The sequence below is a fragment of the Habropoda laboriosa genome, unplaced genomic scaffold (genome assembly GCF_001263275.1).
Source record: "Habropoda laboriosa isolate 0110345459 unplaced genomic scaffold, ASM126327v1 scaffold193, whole genome shotgun sequence".
Classification (NCBI taxonomy): Eukaryota; Metazoa; Arthropoda; class Insecta; order Hymenoptera; family Apidae; genus Habropoda; species Habropoda laboriosa.
In genome coordinates this window covers 1314664-1337924 of record NW_017100342.1, presented here as the reverse complement: position 1 = coordinate 1337924, position 23261 = coordinate 1314664, and the positions used below count along the sequence as shown (strand labels likewise).

At 40.3% G+C, this 23261-nt stretch overlaps 1 protein-coding gene across 1 annotated transcript in view; it reads left to right on the top strand.

Annotated features, from left to right (window-relative positions):
- Nucleotides 1–23261, top strand: part of LOC108574504 (LIM/homeobox protein Lhx3) — a 99439-nt gene that overhangs the window by 64496 nt on the left and 11682 nt on the right. Inside the window, exon 3 of the mRNA XM_017937110.1 lies at nucleotides 22295–22469. Coding sequence (XP_017792599.1) covers nucleotides 22295–22469 — 175 coding nt within the window. The remainder of the gene's footprint in view (nucleotides 1–22294; nucleotides 22470–23261) is intronic.

Here is a 23261-nt window from a genome sequence, read left to right as displayed (position 1 = left end):
CCCATTTTGGCGAATAGAGATATATACAGCCACTTCACGACATACGGGCAGATTCTAATATACTTAGAGACAATCGACACCACTTTGAGCGCTCTAACACGCAATACTCGACATCTTGATACACCGGTGCGGTCCAGTCCGCGGGACCACGGGGGACTGCACGAGGGCCTATGAGAGCGGCTCTAGGGGGTGAAAGGCCCATGATTTGCCAACAAGGTAAACTCCCCATTTTGTCGAATAGAGATATATACAGCCAGTTCACGACATTCGGGCAGATTCTAATATACTTAGAGACAATCGACACCACTTTGAGCGCTCTAACACGCAATACTCGACATCTTGATACACCTGTGCGGTCCAGTCCGCGATAATCGACATCACTAATAAAGCGCGATCACCATCGCGACAATAAGTAGTTGGCAGATACACGTGCAATAATTACCAACGCCAACCCGACCTTGCAACCAACAAGAAGCGCGGGAAGCTGCGTTAACAGAAACCAAACTTAAGGGACAGTTCTCGTTAATTTTACTCAAACTTGTCACAGTTGCCCTTTTCAATCCGCGCAATTTATCGGCGTTATGGAAGTAGAAACGACGAGAAGATCAATTTAGAGTGCGCCTCGTCTAAACGAGCGTGTAACAAGAAGCCACTTCCCACCGAGTCGACCGGTAATAGATTAAAGCCATCTTCCTACCCCGGCCAGAAGCGTATATTGTCCCCGTAACACCCCCATTCTGGTAGTTTTGCTTTAGTTCACTTGACCCTACTTGTCCCATCAGGGTCTGGTGCCACGCGTCGCCTCTCCCTTCGACGCTTCTGTCTCTCTGTTCTTTCTCCCTCTGTCTCTCTCGTTCGCCGTCCAATTTTTACTCCCCGTCTTTCTCTATCGCCTTTTGTTCCTTTGTTCCCGCGTTCTCGTCTCTGCTCTCGCGGCTGCGAACTTTCTCGCGTTTAGTTTCGTCGCCGTTTGTCTCTGCACGCCTTTGATTAGCTGTTTGCCTCTCAATTTCTTTGGGTCCCGTCCACTCTCTGTGAGAACATTCGTCTTTTTCGAGTGACAAGCCTCGCTGGTTGCAAGTTTTTGAACTTTCGTCGTTGAGAGTAACACGTATATAATGTTATTTACAATTTTGCTTTCTGGAAATGAAAGGGTGATGTATCGAGAATGGAAGATAGGGAGTATTTCGATAGGAGAGATTTGAAGGAAATGTGTGAAGCAGTGCAAATTGAAGTTTTAGTTTTTAAACGACAGTTTTACTTGAAGCTGATGGGAAAATATTGTAAAAATCGATAAAGTGCGTTAATATTTATCGAGTTAAATGCGTTTCGAACAATGTCATAGAATAGTGTTATTGCAGCAATTCTTTTCGAGATAGAACTAAATTGCGAAAGTTTCGAAACTTGGATTAATGCAACGTATCTTGTGATACCTACTACCATTTTTATCATTCAACATTGTTTTTTTCCAAAACAAGTAAGGATTACATTTTCAGCATAAGATATATTTGTTAATTTTTACTGTTTAACTTTATCATACGCACTCAGCAAAAAACAATAGTATACTATTGGAAATGGGTTATGGAATGAAATAGTCTTTTAACGTTGTAATATACGATTTATTTACGGTCTCAGAGGAAACGTCTTTACTCTATTGAATCTTCTGACGGACTGTTTCTAGGCACCCAAAAGAAAGTTGGGGTCCCCTTATACCTAGAAACTGTTTACGTTATGATATGGCATTGTGCAGTGAGTGACTCGAAGACGGACACCAGATGCATCTGGTGGAAGTCTTAGTGCCTTTGTTTAAAATAACCCGGAGACATTTTTGTCCTCACTTGATTATTTCCATAGGGTGTTGTTAGAAATAATCCAACATATACTTTTTGATGTTATAGAAATTTCAGTTAATTAGTCGCCCTACGTTCATTTCTGTTGTCTTCAATTTGGAAGAATTGTTATATTTCAGTTAGCCATAAAAATCATAAATCTGTCATTTATAATTATAATCTGCATATTTTTACCGATATACGACACTAACTTTGTCCAAGCAATGTAATTTAAATCATACAACATTTTGTATACGAGCATAATGGGTGTCCTAATCATTATGAACAGCCAATGTACCTACATCTGAATCTGTAATGAATATTTTGCAATATAAATACAATTGTAGCTATCGTCATTACGCAAAAAGCGTTGCAAATTTAAAAAGTCTAATCAAGCCATCGTGTTGCGTATAAAAAGTAACGAAACTTTGTCTTCTTCTATTTTTCTTACAAATTGCACTTACAAGAGAAACGCTGGAAACTAATAGCGCAAACACCCTGCATATTTTTACTGATATACGACACTAACTTTGTCGAAGCAATGTAATTTGAATCATATAACACTTTCTGCGCAAACATAATAGGTGTCCTAATATTTATAAACGTTAACGTACACACGAACGACGCGGCTCTAATGAAAAAATCAACATACATCGCAAAACAACGCGAGCGATGTGATGGAGAACCTGTTAGCTCCAGAAATACCAAGTGGCCTACATACAGTGAATGCAAAAAGTATTCGTACACCCTGTAAAACGGAATAACTTTTTAAAAATTGGGCCAAACAATGGAGAAACAAGCGACAGGCATCGAAGGATGTAAGAATCTTCAGATTTATTAGTGAAATAGTGCGATTTTCACAATCTTTAACCGTTTGTAACTCGTAGCGACGTTAGCCGATTTCGATGAAATTTTCAGCATGTGTATAATTGACACAGATCTACAAAACGTATTTTTTTTTAAATTTTCGTCACAAGCTCGGATAAAAAAGTTGTAAACAGTGACCCCTTGCAATTTTCTTCGCGATTTCCACAAATTGCAATTTTTTCCAAAAATTTTATACACGTCGTCTAGTAAACTAATCCTTCTAACTTCTCAAAAAAGAAACTCAAGTCGTTTGGCCCAATTTTAAAAATCCCTTGCAATTTTCTTCGCGATTTCCACAAATTGCAATTTTTTCCAAAAATTTTATACACGTCGCCTAGTAAACTAATCCTTCTAACTTCTCAAAAAAGAAACTCAAGTCGTTTGGCCCAATGTTAAAAAAGTTATTCCGTTTTGTAGGGTGTACGAATACTTTTTACATTCACTGTGTATCCAGTTCCCTAGAAATAACCATACGTCGTTCCTCTTTCGTATAAATATTGGAAAATACTGCACCCAGTGTACAGATATCCACGCACCTTTTTCAATGCTCCGGTCCCTCTATCTATTCATCCATCTAAGAACAAACGCGCATGTGTTGCGTCAGAGTTTTCCGTGCTGGTTGAAAAGAGGCAACCCTTACTCGGCTCCCTCGCGCGTGCGGTTAATACGGAAGAATGCGAGAGCGGGCCGACTGTGACAGGGAGCGGTGCGAAGAGTCCACGCAATTTCCTTAATGTACTCGCTAAATGTTCTAACCCCCCTGATACATATACCAGCCGGCGTTACGTGGCTACATGCTGGTGCCTATATACCCCTGTGCACGTATACGAGAACACCCTCTGAGACGAGGGTGTGTGGTCACACGTGGAACATTCGAAGGAAGTAGGCTAAGCGGGCACGAGTGGGTGTCATGATAGAAGCGATTATCGATTACGTAGGATACACGGTAGCTTTCACGAGGAGTGCTAGCAGAGTAACCTTGGATGAACGTTTTCTGCACATTTCTAGGGATGATATTTTCTTCCTTTCTTTTTGGAAAATATTAACGGAAGACTGTGAAGTATTTCGTTAATATTTTCAGGGATGTGAAGTATTGCGAATATCGCGTTGATTAATTTTTGCACTGAATAAGTATTTACGCGGTGATGTTTACAAAATGTGCTAACAGAGTAAACTTGGGTAAACGTTTTGTGCACATTTCTGGAGACGATATTTTCTTCTTCTTTGGGAAATATTGATGAAAGGATGTGAAGTATTGCGAATATCGTGTTGATTAATTTTTGTCACTTTTGTTAATCTAAATTAATATTTCTCATATAAATACGACGAAATTTTTTAACGAACGAATATTTTCATGCGCAATAAGGGATGATTCGTCACACAACACGAGGGACTTACATGATATCTTAGCAAACAACGACGAAGAGTAAATACAATAAATGTACAATATACACATACGGTGATAAATATGAAATTTACAAATACACACGACGTTAAAATGAGCATTATCCTCAATTTGCAAGTTTCCTATACTTTCATCACGAATTTATTCATACGAGCGACTTTCGCGTGTTTTCCTCTACATTTATCGTGCTTATTGTTAAAGTGACGAACATTAATCAGGCCCAGTTACATTTTGATCACTAGCTCCTCCGTCATGGATCATTTTGGATCGGAGCAGTTTCTAGGATAGAAGGAGCACTCGGATAAAATGCTTAATGGGGTAGCTAATGTCCCCATATGCCTAAGCCAGCGCGTGGATGTGCAGGACACGCAATGGGCGGTACGCATAAATAATTTAAGCACCAGACCATCATCCATCCTCCCGAAGAACCCCATTTGGTATACGTGGCACTTGCTTTATGTAGTCGTGCGTACCTACCTATGCACCCTTCTGGTGTGATAACTTAATGAACGGGATTCTTTGATCGCTAATCTCCTGTGCAAGTTGAGCATGCTGAAATTAGACACTTATTCGATGTATTTAACTTTGTGCACAAAATTATGGTTAACGAAGCATTAACCTCGTATAGAAGGGGAATTAAGTCGCGTTGCGGGAAGAATTTTTAATTTTATGTCTGCATTAGCAGAAGTTAGTATTTCAGCTGGGAAAGTGTGTACAAGTTTCTTAAGTGATTAGACCAAAAAAATATTCATTCGTCAAATTTGACGATACAATTTAAAACTGAATGTACTATATAGTCAAGTTCTAAATATCAGTACTATCGATAAAACAGATTTACTAATTACTCCTGTTAATTTTCAAATTTATTAAACTAGGTGAAACTCGTATAATTCTTTTTAATTAAAGCACACCAGTATTTCAGCTAGGAAAGTAAAAATATTCCGAAAAAGTATTCGATATTCCAGAATCTTGTCAATTCCAAAAATGACTGAAACCAATCACTCTTATCATTAAAACAAGAAAGTCACCCTTTTACCGAGATTAATACTTTCACCAAAAATCAGTTATAAAGAGAATATTTTATGAGACTTTTCCTTTCTTCTTTATTAACGATTAATCTACGAATTTAATATTTAATATTTTTTTATTTTACTGTATTTTCTATCTTGCCCAATTTCCACAATTTTCTACCTTTTTCAATTACCAACACCGACATCTTCAATTTCAAATATAATTTACCAATTCTACAATCATCGGTAAAGTCTGTTAAAGCGACTCGCACATTTTTTCTAAGCCTTTTCACCCCACGTGAAAAAGGGAAGAACAGGTCCGTGGGTCTTTTTATCGAGGGTTCTCTTATGGCACGGCGGACCATTCGCATATTAGCCGGTGCCGCGGACACATTGTGCACATTTTATACGTGTTTGCACAATTCCCGATGATTTTTCGTCGTGTAAGCCAACTGTTTGCCAGCCAGAATTAGATAGAAGGGAGGGAAACGAATTCGACGGCTCGGTTGCCGTTTTATCGGTTGGAAAATATTGGATTTATTAATGTCGTTGGTTAGGCACGTCGGATTTGTTTTATTGCCAACCGTGATCGCTCTCCCTCTGTCGATATTTACCTTCACGATGTTCCATATCTGTGCATCGTTTTTCTGTTTCGATCTCAATTGTTATTTATTAGATGCAGAATCTATTTTTCTTTTTGTATAACTTATTGTTAGTGAGACACAAGATGTTGAAAATGAATGAGATAATTGATAGAGCTACGCAGTCAGGAAATTTCAGATGTAAAGGATGAATGAAAAGGGGAAATATTAATGAAAGAGAGACCGTCGTTGAGTAGTTGAATTATTATTAATGTTCGGATTCGGTGATTCTATTAATCGATAATATGTAATAGAAACTTGAAGCTAGACGTGTAATTTTAATGAATCGTTGCAAAATTAATGCAGCAGTGATTGAGTAATACCAGAATTGCTACTGATTCTCATCTTTCTATCAAAAGTGTTTAATTGTGTCTCAGAATTAATAAATCGCTTTCTGTTGCGTCGTGCGCTTCGAACAAGCGGTATGCTCGAGAATGATGGCGCAGGATTGTCGCTGGTTCGGGTTGTTCGCTGGTATGAAGTCGTGGTGACTTAGAGGTTGCACGTATTTTATTATGTTAAAGAAAAAGACTTTATTTTGAAGAGTGGTAGTTTATGTGGCGTTTGTCTATTTTCCCTTTTTGATCTGATGTGCGCCGCGTTGGTGCGCTTATTTATAAGAAGGTTTAGGGGTATAAGGTGGTGGTCTCCGCCATCGGGAACGGGTCTACCCCCTTGGACGGTCCTCCCTGGCCCGCGAGCATGCCGCACACCCTGGAATTTCCAAGTTGGCAGGGTGGTGGTATGTCGCGATGGCGGGGGAGTGAGGCCCAAGGGGTAGCCCGCGACTTTGGGCGGTCAGGAGACGCGAGAGGTTTTATGAGATGTCTATGTCTATTGAATGTTGACGAGTGGGCACCGGGAAGGTATATGGCCCGCAGAAAAGTTATAAAACGCTTCCTGGGCTCCGTGGCCAATTTGAAAGAAAAATTAATTAACGCGAAGAAGAAAAGGGGCGCATTCGAAAATAGCGTAAACAGGCGCCCATGTCATAAACCCAATCCGTAACACTTTCTATTCCTGCTCGTAGCTGTTCTGTCGGGACAAAAAAATACAAAAGAAGCAGAATATAAAATTAATTTATGGTAAAAATGAGATTCGTAAATATATCTAATATATTACGCGGTATTCTACGCACACCCACATATTCAAAAATTGAAGATCTTGTGAAAACTGTTTATACTCTAAGGAACAGAAAATAATTACAAAATGGAAATAGTGAAATGTTTTAGTTACAAAAGTTAATAGCTTACCAAGGGATATGTCAGTTCAATAATTTAACCCTTTGTAACTCGATTTTTCTTCGTTCCTGAGAAGAAAAATTACGGCTGATTACAATTTTAATTACGTTAGGAGGAGCAAAGGTTACTAACTGTTATAGAGAAATTGTTCTAATAATGCTGTAATAGTATAAAAATATAATGCAATGGTGTAACAATAAACAAACGAAATGAGACTTATAAAATACATAATTTCCAAGTGACATGGTGACACAGAGGGTCGAACTTGTTTAAACAAAAAATGGTAGAGAGAATGTCCAACACTTTTACATCTACAATATCCATGATTATAATCGCTAACGTTCTGTTTTGTTATAGAGCGTTCAAGTCACCCCTTCCCCCTACTATGCGTTAGTTTCAGCTCATTCTATGCACTTTACCTAATTGCATTCTCCTTGAAATAGTAAGTTTGCTATCGTTGGGTATGTATATTGGTTTTATTAGGAACAAGTTATGCTAAAAAGAAATGTAATTACATTTCCGAAGGAAAATGGGGGGAAATGTTGCATAACGATGCACTACGAAAATTTGGTTAACATGTATAATTATTTTTATCTGTGTATTAAATTTCAGACACGATATAAATTTTTTGCGTACCTTTCAATTTTCACTTTGCAGATGAATTTCAACAGCGAGCGATTTAATTATTCCGAACATGAGTTATGACAATTAGACAATCCGCATACTGCTATGTTATGGTCGCGAATTCTGAAAACAGTAGGTTCGGATTACTAAATATTCATAAAGTGTCGCGATTCAAACCGTAAAATTATGCGACGGAGACAGTGACAGTAATTATCATTTTTAATTACGAAACACACTATTTCATGAATGCAATTATATTTATTGTTCGTTCATAGCTAGCCAAATAATGCAGTAGTAGTAAATAAGAGTATCCATTAATTAATAGCAAGTGTAGCAAATATTTCACTTTGCTATCTTGGATTACAAGATTTGAATTTGAAAAATGAGTAGTGGAGAGTAGGGGAATTACGAACACCCAAGGAAAAAATTGAATAAAACAGAAAAACCAAACCGTCGCTGTTCGTGATTCCGTAACTGTCGTGAGGTAATCACGAACGCTACTTATTCTTTACGAAAATCGCATAAATAGCCTCTAGATGTGCTCCGTCCATCGCTGCACTTTTCTTGTTCGAAGTAATCGTAGCATTAAACATTAGTATTAAGATAATTATACATGCAAAAGCTATACGTACTTTACTTCCTTCAAAAAATTAGACGAAGACGAGCAAAAATCTTAAATAGTGTTCGTGTCGACTGTTTTGCACTGGTGACCTAGCATTGCATTCGGTACGAGCGATCATGTGGCTTTTGGAGAAATTGTTCGTGCTTTTCTAGCACCGTATATATGCGAATTCGCAATTACCCCACGTTTGTGTTTCCCCGACTCTCCCCTACTTTTCATAATAACAAAGCAGCGTATATTTAGTTACAGTCAAAGTTGAGGCTACATTTGACTACATTTTGGTGCTTAAGCGTTATAATAACAAACCTTTCCTCAAAAGGATAAACCTGTAAGAAGTCTTCCAGAAACCACCCCTCCACCTAAACTTCCGCGCGACACCTCAAAGCTCCGAAGTTCTACACAGGGTTAACGCTGTAATTAACGACCTCGCTATTATCGACTGTACACCTACACCAACAATCCTCGCGACCAAAGACAAAGCCATTTCTTCCAGACGAATTTTTCAACATACCCTTTACACATCGTATTACCCCACCTCCGATGATCATAGGCACCCTCTCTCTGTGTCCCGGGACCCCGGTGTTCGATCCGCGACGAAGTCATATGTCAGTACTGGTGCATATACACACGGCATCGTCGCCGATCTCCGGGGATCGCGTTGCTTTTGATTATCCCCGGCGAAGGGAACGGGAAAACGGACTTGAAAGGTTGAGAGAGAGGCGAGGCACGGACCGGTGCACGCAAATGCGCGGGCGTATGACGTTTAAGCCCATTTAACCGTACAAACGTTTGAGAGATCTCGGCCGGTGCCGAGGAGACAATGAGAGGGAGCTGTCGTCGGGCTTTGTGAGCGGCTTTTCATAGGGGGAGGGTTGCAGGAGAATTGCACCGAGCCGAATTCGAAATGACGAGAGGTAGCTGGAGGGGTTGGTCGGCGAGTCGAGGTCGCGGGCGGAAGTGACGAAGAAGGGGTTGTGTTGGCGAGGCGGTGGTTATGCTGCCGCGACGGCACACCCACGCAGGCGCCCCTTTCATCCAGTCCTTGCTGTCTCTCCCTTTTTTCCAACCCTGTCTCCGTCTCTTCTATACCTGTCTCGTTTCCCTCCTTGTTTACCATCGACACAGTACCGATAACTACGCCCTTACCTCTTTTTCCCCCCGTTTTCTACACCGACCTTCCTTCCCTCGCTCTCTCTCTCTCTCTCTTCCGCCTCGATTTTTTCTGTTCCCCGGTTTTTTCCCTAGCCGCCTGCGTATTCTCTTTTCGGATCCGCGCTCGTCTCGGCTCGATTTTCCCGCTTCTCTGTTCCAGCCGACGCTTCCGCACGCCCGTAACACAATGGCACATCTGGCGCTAACTTCTGCTTTTTGGTTCCGCGACGGTTGTCGCGAGAAATCGCCTCGCTTGTCCTCGTACCGTCGAACGGGGCATCTCCGCCGATCCTCTGCTTGGTTTTCTTTTTTTCTTTCTCTTCGTTTGTTTTTCTTTTTCATTTCGACTCCTCTTCTTCAGACGGAATCGCTCGGCTCGTCACGAGGGAGGGGCGGGAGGGATGTTTGTTCGTTTGTTCCCGGTGAGCCGCGTGAATGCAACAGCGAGCCAGTTTTGCGCGCCACGTGAAACTGGTCCGAGGAAAAATAACGGTTTATCATTTTTTTAGCGACTTAGCCGGAGTCCCGGAGCAAGCTTTGAGGCCTTTGTGCGCGGCGCGCACAATGCGACGCATAGAGCGTTTCCTTCGAAATGCTGCTGCATTCCGAAATAGACCATGTCAGTTTTTTATTTAGTCATTCTTTTTGGCGTTCACGGCGGAGCTGCCGCCTCTCGAATTGTTCCGCTGCGATTTTATGGTATTCAGGTATTCTTCGAGCTTTGCGAGGTTATAGAGAGGTCTGCTTCGTTGATTAACCAGTTCCTGGAATTTTTGAGAATGATCTGATGGAGAAACTGAAGGAACAGTACAAAAGTGAACGGTATGAAGATATGTGCTTAGAAAGATATTAGCAAGTTCGCTACTGGATCAAAAGTTTGGGATCACTGTGCATTGCAAGTTGCACAAAAGTTTTATCGTTCAAATCAGTTGAAGTGAGATAAATTGCTATTGGTCTCCGCAACATTAACTTCAAATCTATAAGGAATTAATAATAGATTCAATAATGGTGTAAATGTGGGGCTGCAAATTTTGCATGCACCTTCGGTAGATGTGTCGCGATCAAGGAACCAGAGAAACCAAAAAATTCCTATTTTTTCCTAATAAAATTAGGAAAGGGACCTAATTTTTTAAATTTTATATATTTTCTTTCGTACCGGTTCACACAGTAGCCGCATTCATTCTATGTAATGAAGAACCTTCTTGGCCTTTTTGGCTTGGATAAGTAGAATGGCCGGATTCGTGTCAGCCAGTAGGACACTTTCTTAACGGAACGTACTAAATAACGTATAATTCAGTCACTTTTCAGTATTTCCACTTTAAAAAAATGGTGAATATTCCTGAAACATGAATAAATACCTGTGTAAAATTTGATACTAAAATGTCTTATGGTCTCTTCGTAAAAAAATCTCAAAGAAGACCTAGAAAATGACGCTCTAAACTAGAATACCCCTTTAATCACGTTCATAAAATTATAGCCACGAAAGCAAATTTCTAAATCCATAGAATGACACCCTAAACTCTTCCCAATGTCGATCAATTTTATTCGAAAATCCAAATATACGTACATCTCGAGGATAAGGACCACGTTCACACGGAATCTAAAATGTTTCACATTGGTCGAATGTCAGCCAGTAGAATACTTCTTTTTAACGGAACCGTACTAAATAACTTATAATTCATTCAATTTTCATTATTTCCACTTTAAAAAAATGGTGAATATACCTGAAACATGAATAAATACCTGTGTAAAATTTGATACTAAAATCTCTTATGGTCTCTTCGTAAAAAAATCTCAAAGAAGACCTAAAAAATGACGCACATTCAAAAAAATGTCCACCAATTTTCTTCGAAAATCTGAGTACATCTCGAGGGTAATAACCACGTTCCACGGTTAATCTAAAAGGTTTCATATTCGGTCGAATACGTTAATTCGATCGGGCGACGGTGGCCTGCCGTGCAGTCAATGGCACCGAAAGTTCGCCGGCTGAAGAACCATATGCGTAAATGGAGCAAGTGGGCCGAACAGGGTGATATAAATTCAAACGTATTTACGCGGTAAGGGTGGCGTAATTTATTACCCGCCGATAGAACGAAAACGCCCATAGAGAAGATCTATCCGTGCAAATTCGATTATACGCAGTTGTATTCCCCGCGTCCGATTCCTCCGCTGGCCGCGCTGGGAATAGAGTTAAATTAAAAAACGCACGAGCCGCGCGAACGTGCATATTTCATCGGCGCCGTCTTTTTGCCGATTTCTGCTGCGTCCGTGGAATATTCTGTTCGCGGCGTTCCTTGGAAGAAATACGGCGCACCGTTAAACGACATTGTTTCTTCTGCATCGCTAGGAGTTGGCGCGTTGTGTAAACAGCATGATGCCTGTGAGAATTTTGTTAGGTGCGTTCTTTCTATCGAACACTTCCGGGTACATGTTTAAGGTGTTCTTTTTCGTTAACCCTTGTTTGGGCAACATTTTTACATTTTTTTTTTTTTTTTTACGTTCTTGTGAAAGTATCGCGAAACCGTCTCAGATCCCCATTTTTTGGACATTTTTAAATGTTGAATATCGAAGCTTGAAACAACCGTGAAATAATAAAAATAAATTGTGAAGTGTTAGTAAATAACTACCTATATGTAGGTCCTATAGAACGCGATATTCGACAGTGGAAATTTTGTATAAATTAAATAAATAAATTAAGAAATTTCGACAATATTTGGATTTGATTTTCAAATTCACCGAATAACGAAGGAACACATACACTACCGGCCAAAAATTTGGAATCACCTGCCAATTTACATCAATAGCACTTTACCTCATTTCGATTGATTTGAACGATAAAAAATTCGTTAAAAAATTATTATAAATGCTAACTTTCTTTTCGAGAATTTTGGTGCAGCTTGCAATGCACAGTGATTTCAAACATTTGGCCGGTAGTGTACATACGTACAATGTATCTTAGTTAACTGAGGAGTGAAATATTTCGCGAAAGAGCGATGACATGGAAAAATGATTGTTCCTACAAAACTTTGATACAGAGGGAGATTCTTACATCGTCTGATCCACCATAGACCATTCTTTACACTTACTCCTTATCCTATGTTCTTATCACTGCTACATATAAGTACACTATCGTTCGAGAGCTCTTTTCTATTCTGCCTTCTTACTTTTTCTTTTATTTTCTATACTTTTATTTTTACTCTCCCTAACCTACTGCTTACTCTTAACCTATCAACCCCTCCTCCTTTCCACTTCTGTTTCGAAACACTACAATTACACAGCGTTTAATTCAGTTTTTCAAGCCAATACTCAGTTACATCGAACAGCAAGAAAATCCCAAAATCAACGAAATTTCCAGCTTCACGGTCACGCAGACATCCCGTGCATACCGTTTCTCTTAAACACCTCGATGCACTCCCCGCTAGCACCTTCGCTGCCCTAGAAAAGCGAAAAAAAAAAAAGGAGAAGCAGAGGAAACGATGCGGAGAAAACCATGCCAGCGTTGAGGTTAAAACAAAAGAAGAGAGTCATCATCCCCGGAGGGGCTGGAGGTACCAAGAGCGCCGATAATGATTCGAATCCCGACCCTCATCCCCTGACCTTTCCACCAGGCAGAAGCCACCAGTTCCGACTGATATTTACGATATCCTTTCTCGAAGGAAGCGAAATGAAAAAGAGGAATGTCATCGTTTGTCGGGTCAAGTGTGCACCGCTGGAGAGATGCGTTCTAACCTGGTTGCATCCCCTACCTTCACCCTCATCCCCCGTTGGTCGTTAGTCTTGCCACGAGGCGAGCACAGTAGGAAGCCGTGGGCGAGCGAACCTCTCCACCCTTGGATAGACCGCGATAAACCCTCGTGCTTTTTACGGTGACGAACGACTCCTGGAGGCGTGTCGACATGTGCAACAGAGCCAACGAAGGGTGGGCTCGCTTAATCGAAGCTCGAGGAGGCCGCCCACGGAAATCACGGGGTCGCGCAATCGCAGAGACACCCCCTTGTAATGGATCTTCGCGATGGAAACGAGAGGCTGGATGTATCGGTTGTATCGGCGCCGAACGACATCTCCGGCCGGTGTTTGGCGAAAGTTATTTCTCGAATAACAAATAAATAAGATGACGGTTGAATTCGATCTATTTGTTGTTCGAATCAGGACCGCGTTCACCATAAGGCGCATTAGGCGCAAACTTGAGCCGCACTCTCTACGAAGCCACACTTTAAAACCCTACTCCTCATAAACAACAATATAAAAAACAGCCTAGTTATAGTTGCAAAATAAAATAGTCATTTCTAAATGTTAAATTCGTAATATAAATACAAGAAATCGCTGAAAACAGAAACGGCAAATTTACGGGGGTCCGCTATTCGTCGAGAGGTCGACATCGACGGGAATTTCTACAGACCAAATGTTAAGTGTTGTTTAGGAGGGTCTGAGAAAATCCTATGCAGCTCGGGTAGGTGCTTCGAGTATCTGAAGTGCAAGGACTTTAAAACTGATTTATTTTATACCCTTTTTTAATGCAAATGTACGTACGCCAATGCTGTGTCCTTTTTATTTTGTTAAAATGAATTATTATGGAAATGTCGACTTACATGTAACTTCCTATGTAACACAAAATATTGTCATATAACATTTTGCTTTCTCTTTTTCTAACAAGTTTTATATACTTAGTGTAGACGTAATATTAAATATTAAGATGAAGTTTCGAAGTACAAAGGAACACATTATTCGTTAGTTTATAATAAACCTATAATTCACTTGACATTTTTCATTTCTCTGTTTGCCAATTTGAACCAATTAAATGTCAGATTCAGAAAAAATCAAAATGTCACCTTATCAATTTCTTATTCCAATACATTCTTGTTTATCATTAGAAAATTTCGTGAATTTTTTCTCCGGGATAATGATTCCACGTACTGTACTTCTGTCCACAGACGTCATGCGACATAATTTTTTAGTAAAGTAAACATTTTCACTACACTGCTGTACAGTAAATTCTCCACAAGTGTCAGTCCGCAAGGAAGCTAAACCTGACACTTGTAGAGTCAGGGACTACGTTTTCGAGCCTCGCGCCCGCCTTGGTAGTTTGCCGAACGTAGACAAGGACAACGAATAGAAGATAAGGATGAAACGTGAGTCGAGGCAACCAAGGGATTTAAATACCAACTTTTTTAATTTTACGTTTTTTTAGCCCGAAATTTTTCTTAACGTATTGATGAGATTTTTCTGATAAAAATGAACAACATTTCACTACGTTTTCGAGCCTCGCGCCCGCCTTTGTAGTTTGCCGAACGTAGACAAGGACAACGAATAGAAGATAAGGATGAAACGTGAGTCGAGGCAACCATGGGATTTAAATACCAACTTTTTTAATTTTACGTTTTTTTAGCCCGAAATTTTTCTTAACATATTGATGAGATTTTTCTGATGAAAATGAGATCAAACACGATATAATTTGAACAACATTTACTTATTAACACGTTCACTGTCACGCCAGATATTTCACTGTATTGAGATAAAACAGACGCCCTGTAAGCCGTGAAATCTCGTAAAAGAAACCGAGTGGTGTAGCGTTACACGCTTGACCGACAGCGAGCGAGATAACATAGGCGCAGCCTATGGCGTAGGACCATCTATACTGACACTTGTAGAATCCAAACTGACACTTGTGGAGAATTTACTGTATTTGGTGCATTTAACTATCAACAAAGAATAGAAAAAAAAAGTTTCTTCTCCCATTTAGCGCAGCCTATGGCGTAGGACCATCTATACTGACACTTGTAGAATCCAAACTGTCTGACACTTGTGGAGAATTTACTGCATTTGGTGCATTTAACTATCAACAAAGAATAGAAAAAAAAAGTTTCTTCTCCCATTTCTGAAGAATTGAATTAAATTGGGCTGGAAAGTATTCCAGCCGACACACGCTTACAAAAGAGAACCTCGTCGACTCCGGTGCCTAAACATCGAACAACCTTTATTCCTTGGTACAATACCACCGCGAAATTCACGTATTCATCGTGTTCAACGGGAGCAACAAGCAAAGCGTGCTTTCGTTTTGTATCACAAAACGAAGACGAATTCGCGAAACTTCAATCGGCCGTGAAAACCGAAAATTATCGGAGAAGTCATCGACGCGTTTATGATCGCGTTGCGGAACCATAATCGGTGAACGAAGAATGTAAAATTTTCCACCTGACATGGATGGGGCCGGAGGAAACAGATGGTTCGACACTTTGCATACATGACGACAGTCATGCCCATAAAATCATTTATGCGTGCGCCGTCACCTTCTTCCCTGATCCCGGAACGAATAAAAATAATTCCATACGTGAACGATTTGCCGGCCACACGGTATGGCGCACTTTTTCAGTGGTAAATAATACTTGTTAGTTACGCGCCATTGCACCTTCTGGCTGGTTTTCATCGGTATTGCTCTCTCCATCGTGACGTTTTCTTACTATCGATTAATAAAACGAAATGTTGTATAGGTACGTTCGGATGGCGTGATTTAATGAACGTAGTTTGTTGTGCAGTATACACAGTTACTCCGAAAGATATTGGCAAAATATTGCCAGAATTAGCGCAGGCAAAAATAATTGTAAAATATTCGTCGAAAATAAAATATTTCATATATTATATTAATATTTAAAATATTATGATCATTTCATATCATAATTGAAAATATTTAGAACACAATTTTTGCAATGTAAAACGAAACTGTTGCAGACATTGACATAATTCTAGTACGGACGATGAAGGAATAGGGGATAGTCGTGCAGTACCGGCCAAAGCTAGATCTCGCTTATACTGTTAGTTGATTGCACTATTGATGCAGAAACAAATGAATACTATAGTCCTGAGCAACGTATTCCGGCAACGTTCTTTTTTCTTCAGTATTACCAGAGTTCTAAGATGTTCAACGTTTACGCTGGTTACGACAAAAGTTATTTTTCGTTGCCGCAATGGTTGGGCTCACGTGGAGTGTACGGATTAAGAAAATATCGATGCCTAAATAAAAGTTCTATACAAGGAACGTTCGCCAACGTTCCGGCTTCGATTTTGATGAAAATTTGTAAACTTATAAAGCAGCCAAAAATAATCGACACGTATTTTTTTTAGCTGCGGTAACTCGAGTTTAAGGGGTTAAACCCCCCCTTGAAGTTTTGGCTCGAAACGTCTACCTCGAAAACGGAAAGACATACGAAAAAATTGTTAATGGGCGAGGTTAATGGTTTCTGATGTACAATAACATGGTGTTAAAAAATTTAACAAAATACAGTTTGTTTATAACAAAAAAAATTTATTAACTTAATTTTTCATTTTATTGAAATTTTCATAATGACAAGGGGTGGTTTCACTCCTTAAACTCGAGTTACCGCAGCTAAAAAAAAAATACGTGTCGATTATTTTTGGCTGCTTTATAAGTGTACAAAGTTTCATCAAAATCGAAGCCGGACCGTTCGCGAACATTCCTTGTAAGTAGCTGGCCGGTACTGTACGACAATTTTTCGTTCGCTGCAAATTGCAACTTTTCTATTTCTACGAAATAGAAAAACCATTTGTCCCCTTTTATTAAGCACCCTTTGTACTACAAATTACTTTTTTGAAATTTCATTTTTACCAACATCAGCCCAAGTTATAGTACAAAAACTTAGAGTGGCCGGTACTGCACGACTCTCCCCTATCTATTTTATACCTATGTAAAATTTTGGGGAGATTAGTTGATTCATCGTTGAGAAATCATGGCACTCAACTTGCAGAACACGGTTTCGAGTAAAACTTATTTAAAGTTTTGCTGAATTTACCGTTTCTAAATAGCAGTGCATCGTTTCCTTGAAACCGTTAATAACTTTGTCGTTTCGTCGATCTCGGGCGCAGAATTTTAGCAACACATTTTATAGAAAATTCAATAAAAGAGAATTGATTTTTCGACCCCTGCAAATGGGAATACCCCCTTAACGAGATCGCCTAGAGCACAGTAGACAAAGGGTCTAAGGTCTGAAAGATACCAGAGGTCACGAGAGTAAGATCGCGAGCTCGTATTCCACGTGTCAAACGAGCCAAGAGAGTTTTCGTCCGAAAAGACGAAGGGGGCGAGCTTGGTACAAGGACAATGAGAAAGATACGAGCCATCTGACGCGACCGAGAAAAACAAAAATGCGTATTGAAAGCGTGCCGTTTGATGGTGGTAGATCCTTCTATACGTCTACTTATACGTCGACCCTCGTCGTGTTATTTGGTTCGGTGTGGATGGGAGCGCGTGAGCCAGCCAGGGATGAGGGAGAAAAAAAAAAAGAAGAGTATACACGACTGATCTCGACTAAGATTATAAAATGGCGACCCTCACCCTCCTGGCTTGGCTGTTCTTAATTTCGCTCAGATCCTTTTGTCCCCTCCTACTCAGCCTGCTTTCTCCTCCGTTCCCTCCTCCTCCTCTCCTCCGGGTCTCTTCTCTTTTTTTTTTTTCGTTTCTTTTTCGCCAGGCATCTTCCGCCTCCACCCACTTTCTTCTTTGCCTTTCCGCGGCGCTTGCTTTCGCAATCGGCACAGCTCTCGAGACGTTGGCCAAAGGAAACTCAGCGAGGAAAGGCCGGCGAATTCTTTTACGTGACGATTCTGATGAATAGAAACCCGTGGCCACCGGTTGGAACCGTGGAAATGGATCCGCGGATATCGAAGCTGCATGATCATCGCCGGGGTAGAAAAAATGCCCGATCGAACCGGAGTGCGGGTTTCTTTGTTGTTTTTCGTCGCGATTCGATGGAGCCTTCGTTTTCTTTGATTAATGTGCAGGATGTTGGGTGAATGTATTCATCTTTTTTTTTTTTTTTAAGCTTAAGTCGAGGAACGACATCGAGGGAGGATCCGAAATGGTAAAATTGTGAAATGTTTGTTATAGATTCAGATATGTGCTTTCATTCGTGACACTTGGAAAACTGAAAAATTTGGCGTGATGTTGTTTTTGTTTGTTGGAGAAATGTATTTTTAATCGTTGAAGAATGCACTTTGAAAGTATCTCTTCGTCGTTGAAATATAGTTGCAATTAATCTTGATTAAATTCGTTAAAAAAGAAAATCAATTAACTAATCTGAAGGATCGGCTAAGGTTTGTGCTCGATTAATCGTGTCAATGCCTGGCAGGTGCCATAAAGTCATCAAATCCAAGGGTTTTTTTGTTGCAAGTGGTTTATGCTTCCTAATTTTGTCATTAAGACTTTGTTCGGTTTTCTCGGCTCAAAATTAATCGTAGCCTTTAGTATGTTTACATGCAACATTAGTTGCACAGTAATTCCTAAACGCCTATTTTGTTTCTTAAGTGGTCAATCTGAAGGGGTTTCCCGTGGCCTGAAAATGGTTTTTTATAAAGAAAATAATTGACTCACAATCAGTTGCATTTCACAAGAGCTTTGTTATACTACCCTTAAAGTATACGAAAGTATTTTTTCGTTTAATTTCTTTACAAAATGGCGGCGCTGCATCGCCGAACCTCTATTCCGAACGGTCGCACCCACGGTGTTGTCCCCTGCTGCCACACAGTTTCACTTAAAACGAAGTGCAAAAAATTTTCATCATCTACATGCCAATTACTAAAGAAGTGCGCAAGATTTTCAAAAAATATCGAGTTACATAGAAATGGTGGACATGTAAAGAAGGAATCGCATTTTTCCCTAAAATTTTGGTATAAAAATGTTCGTTGCAGAGCAAATATTCGATATATTGCAAAAATCCTAGGCAATTCCTTTAGATTATGTTACAGAGAGTATTTTGTGAGAATTTCAAGCGAATCGGATGAAAATCGCAAAAGTTACGAACAACACCGTCTTTAAAACTGTGAAAATGTCTCATTCTAATAAAAGCGCGCTCGAAGTTTTGATTACTGATTGACGGCGCGGAGATGCGCTTCGTTAAATCCGCACTAATGGCACGAAACCATGGAAATTCTTCGCCAAAACTATTTGGACATATGTTCAAACTATCGATTTAACCTTTTCGCTACGGCGCGCTTGTGACAAAATATGATCGCTATGAACGGAGCGCATTACTGACTAGTCGACACTGAGGTACATTTCATATCTGATTTTTCTTTCCCATATGTTTCCAGTATCTGTCTTATAAGATTTAAATGAAATTTGGCAAACGATCATTTTGTCGCAAAAACAAAAAAGAAACAAAAGTATATATGGTATAAACGTATATGTACGCTCTTCGTACCCGAGCGCCCACTTTTCGAGAGCGTATATATACGCTCTTCGTATATGAAAGTTCATTCTTCGAGGGCGTATATATACGCCCTTCGGAGCGAAAGGGTTAAGCAGAGAAAGAAAATTCGATTGTTTCGAAACTCAGAGGTCCGCTAACTTTTGTCACTTTTTTATCTTTCGTGCGTATACAAATACAGACGTAACCAAATCTTGTCTCATGACGACATAAACTCCGATCCAAAACTTCTCTAGCTTCTTTACAACATTATCACCTTAACCACGTCAATTATTCCAAGACACTTAATCAACTTCTCTTCGCGAAACCTAACCAATTCAATTCAACGCTCTCAACTTCCCCTATAAGTGTCATCAGTCTGCAAAAATGAATATACTCTTTCCTCTGTGCTGTACCAATAAAACGATCTCCGAAATTCGTCGCCAAAGTTTGCACATGGCCAGGCAAAGATCGCTTCCACCTTTCTGGAAGTTTCATTCTCATCCTTGCGGCGCATCATCGCGGTGTCAGCGGCGCATCAGCGACACCCTGGCGGGTACCAGCAGGCCAGAAGAACGCCGCTCGCTCGGAAGACGCTTCGTGGTGCGTCGATCGCCATATTGGGGGTGGTCGACAATCCGTCCAATCGGCGTCAGAGCGTCTGAAGCGTGGGTGCGGACCACACCCAATAGCGATCCCCCGTGCCCCACCACGCGGCCGCCACACCCACGAATGTCACGTGCGCACGAGCAGCTGCAACATCGTCGGGACAGTCGTTCGCGTACCCTCGCACTGGTCGCATCGATAATTCGCTGCTAATCTATCGCAGCCTGAACATTTCGTCTCTCTGACATTGGCTGGATTAATATTACACAGGCTTGTCGTTGTTTCCACTATTATCACTGATACGTTCGATTTTTGATCGTCGAACAATAGTTCAACGGACTGATAAGAGTTTCAGAGTTGGATAAATACGACAGCTGATGGAGTGTCCGAACAGTATGACGTGAATGATGATTTAAAAGTGTTGCATCGATACAGGCAGAAGTTGAAGCGGGAGTAGCTAGAAATAGTCTTTAAGAATGTTCAACGAAGATAGCTGTATCGTAGTAAAGAGGATTTGAGTACGCTTGTGCTCTTTTTGTTTCTTTTTGAAGAGGAGAGTGAAAGTGCACCGATTGGATGACAATTGACGTAGACGATTGTACTACCGACGTTCCGACAGAATTATGAAACTCGTGTCGATCAGTGAAGTTACACGAGATTTGACAGCTATGGTAAAAATGACGTGAAACTTACAATTTCAACACCGCTGCTTGCAAGTTGTGGTGTTAAGGCTTCGTTATTCCCTTAACGAGTGAAGAAGATGACACGGAAATGTTCACGAACGATGAATGTATGAGGAATGTGTAAATAAACGAAAACACGACAGTAATCCACGAAAAATGAAGGAACCAATTTTTAAAAAACTCACAATATATCCTAGCTAATACGATCAATTTGCATACAATTTCACGTACAGTTAGCGATACCGAATGAACAAAACTCCGCTTGAGCGAATCGAAGTAGAAATTCCAAGTATTGTAAAATTTCAGAAAATCTAAGAAAGAAATTCAACATAACCTAAAATTCATCGTGACAAGTATACAGTTGATTGTCAACAGAAGCGTGAAACGTGAAAGTGTCAGGTGTGACTGGCAGTTGCCAAACTGTGCTTTAAGTCTAAATTTCGATCGGAAAAGCGCAACAATGACTATGATAAGCTTGGAAATGTTGGGCCGCGAGGCTCTACCTCTGGAAGGGATGTATCGGCGCGCTCGTCAAGATGTCTTGACACCGCCACACGATACTCCAGAGTCTCAGAACGTCCGGCGGAACGGCAGTAACGCCGGAAACGCTGCAAATATCGCCAGCTTCGACGACGCCCCTCACCGCGAGATGCATCCTCTCGATCAGCCGGCTGTGGAACTCGGTTTGCCGGCTAATCTTCCCGAGATCCTCTACTGTAAGTGGGGAACAGAGAATCAGTTTGGTTAATCGAATTCTTTTTCCGATCAAAATCGTGTACGAAGTGAAATACTTGAGTGGCCTGTAGTTTACGTGAGTCGCAGGTGCAATGTCTGCGGCTGAAGAGGTGTTTCTGTTAGAATGATCAAGAGTTTAGGTGGTTAAAACGTGTTTTATGACATAAATAGTATAATTTGGATTTATCCGGAAGAAATTAAGTTGTTGGTAGGGAAGGAAGTTTGGTAAATAGTTGAGTTCACGGATTGAAAAATTGGAGCAACTGTTGATCTTGATGTTTGGTGGACCAGGATTAGCAAATTAAGGTTTCGACGTTGTAAGGGCTTCATTTTGTACTGTACGACGTTTCTCTGAGATTATTGTAGTGACGAGAGGCACTTGCTTCTCAATAAAGGGTTGAATAGCGATAATTAAGAAATATACAGAAACTGAAACCAGAGCGTGGTTTGAAAAATTTTTAATTCACACTTTTCTTATCCTTCGCTCTCAACGAATGTCCTTTTTTTTTCGCTATACCCCGTAAATTGAAACACTTAAACGCTTCACTCAACAAAATCTAAACTTGTGAGTTTCCAATTTGCGTACGTATTTCGAGATATTTGTTTACAGTATCGCGAAAGTGCGTTTTGGACGTTTTCGACGTGACTGTTGGTACAGCAGGCAATTGTGTTGAATGTTACAGCTTCGATACCGAAATGTGGAGGCTGTCAAGAAGCGATTTTGGACAAGTACGTTCTAAGGGTTCTCGAAAGGTGTTGGCACGCAAGGTGTCTCACGTGCCGGGACTGTGGTGCAAGATTGACCGACAAATGCTTCGCAAGAAACGGCCATGTTTTTTGCAAGGACGACTTCTTCAAGTAAGTACCAATAATTATTCTTACCGAGCTACTTTTATTATACCATTCACCCCTGCACAATAACTTTACGCACGTGGCAAAATTACTTCACTGTGATCTCTTTCGTTTGTTTGTTTTTTTCTTTCAATTGAAACATACAACCAAGAAGATCGTCTTAATTTCAAAAAATACAGAAGTACAGTTAATATTCAAATTCGAATGATTTTTTACAAAATACCTGCCTGTCTAGTGAAAATAATTACACCGGTAAAAGAATGACATTCACTTGCATTCCTATATCAGAATTTATTCCAAAGTAGCTTCCACGCAAATTTCATCGATTCTACCGTTGATGTGACGTAATATGGTAATATTTTATCAATCGTATCGCCGTTTCAACGTGGAATGAAAAATATAGCAAGTCATGAACTTGGTCGATGATAACAAGAAAATGATCAGAGTCGCATACTTGTTACATACATTGGAAGAATTCGTAAAAGAAACGTGAGAGAAGCTACGTTATCGCAGTATCGGTATACTATGTATTATAAGAACGTCGTTTACTTAGGACATTTTTACATTCCGCATTACAACCATATGTATCGTCGTACTCGGCGCATTATTACGTAATCTCCGTGACGATTTCGAAGTGCATTTTTTTCAATGAAACATTATCTAAACAGATAGTGAAAAGGTATAAAACGCTTATCAACTGTTCAACTTATCGCATGGAAAAAGCTGTCTGCCTGGAGAACCGAAACTCCGCATTATTTGCAGTGGATAATGGAAAAGCGGATATAGTACTTAGAATAG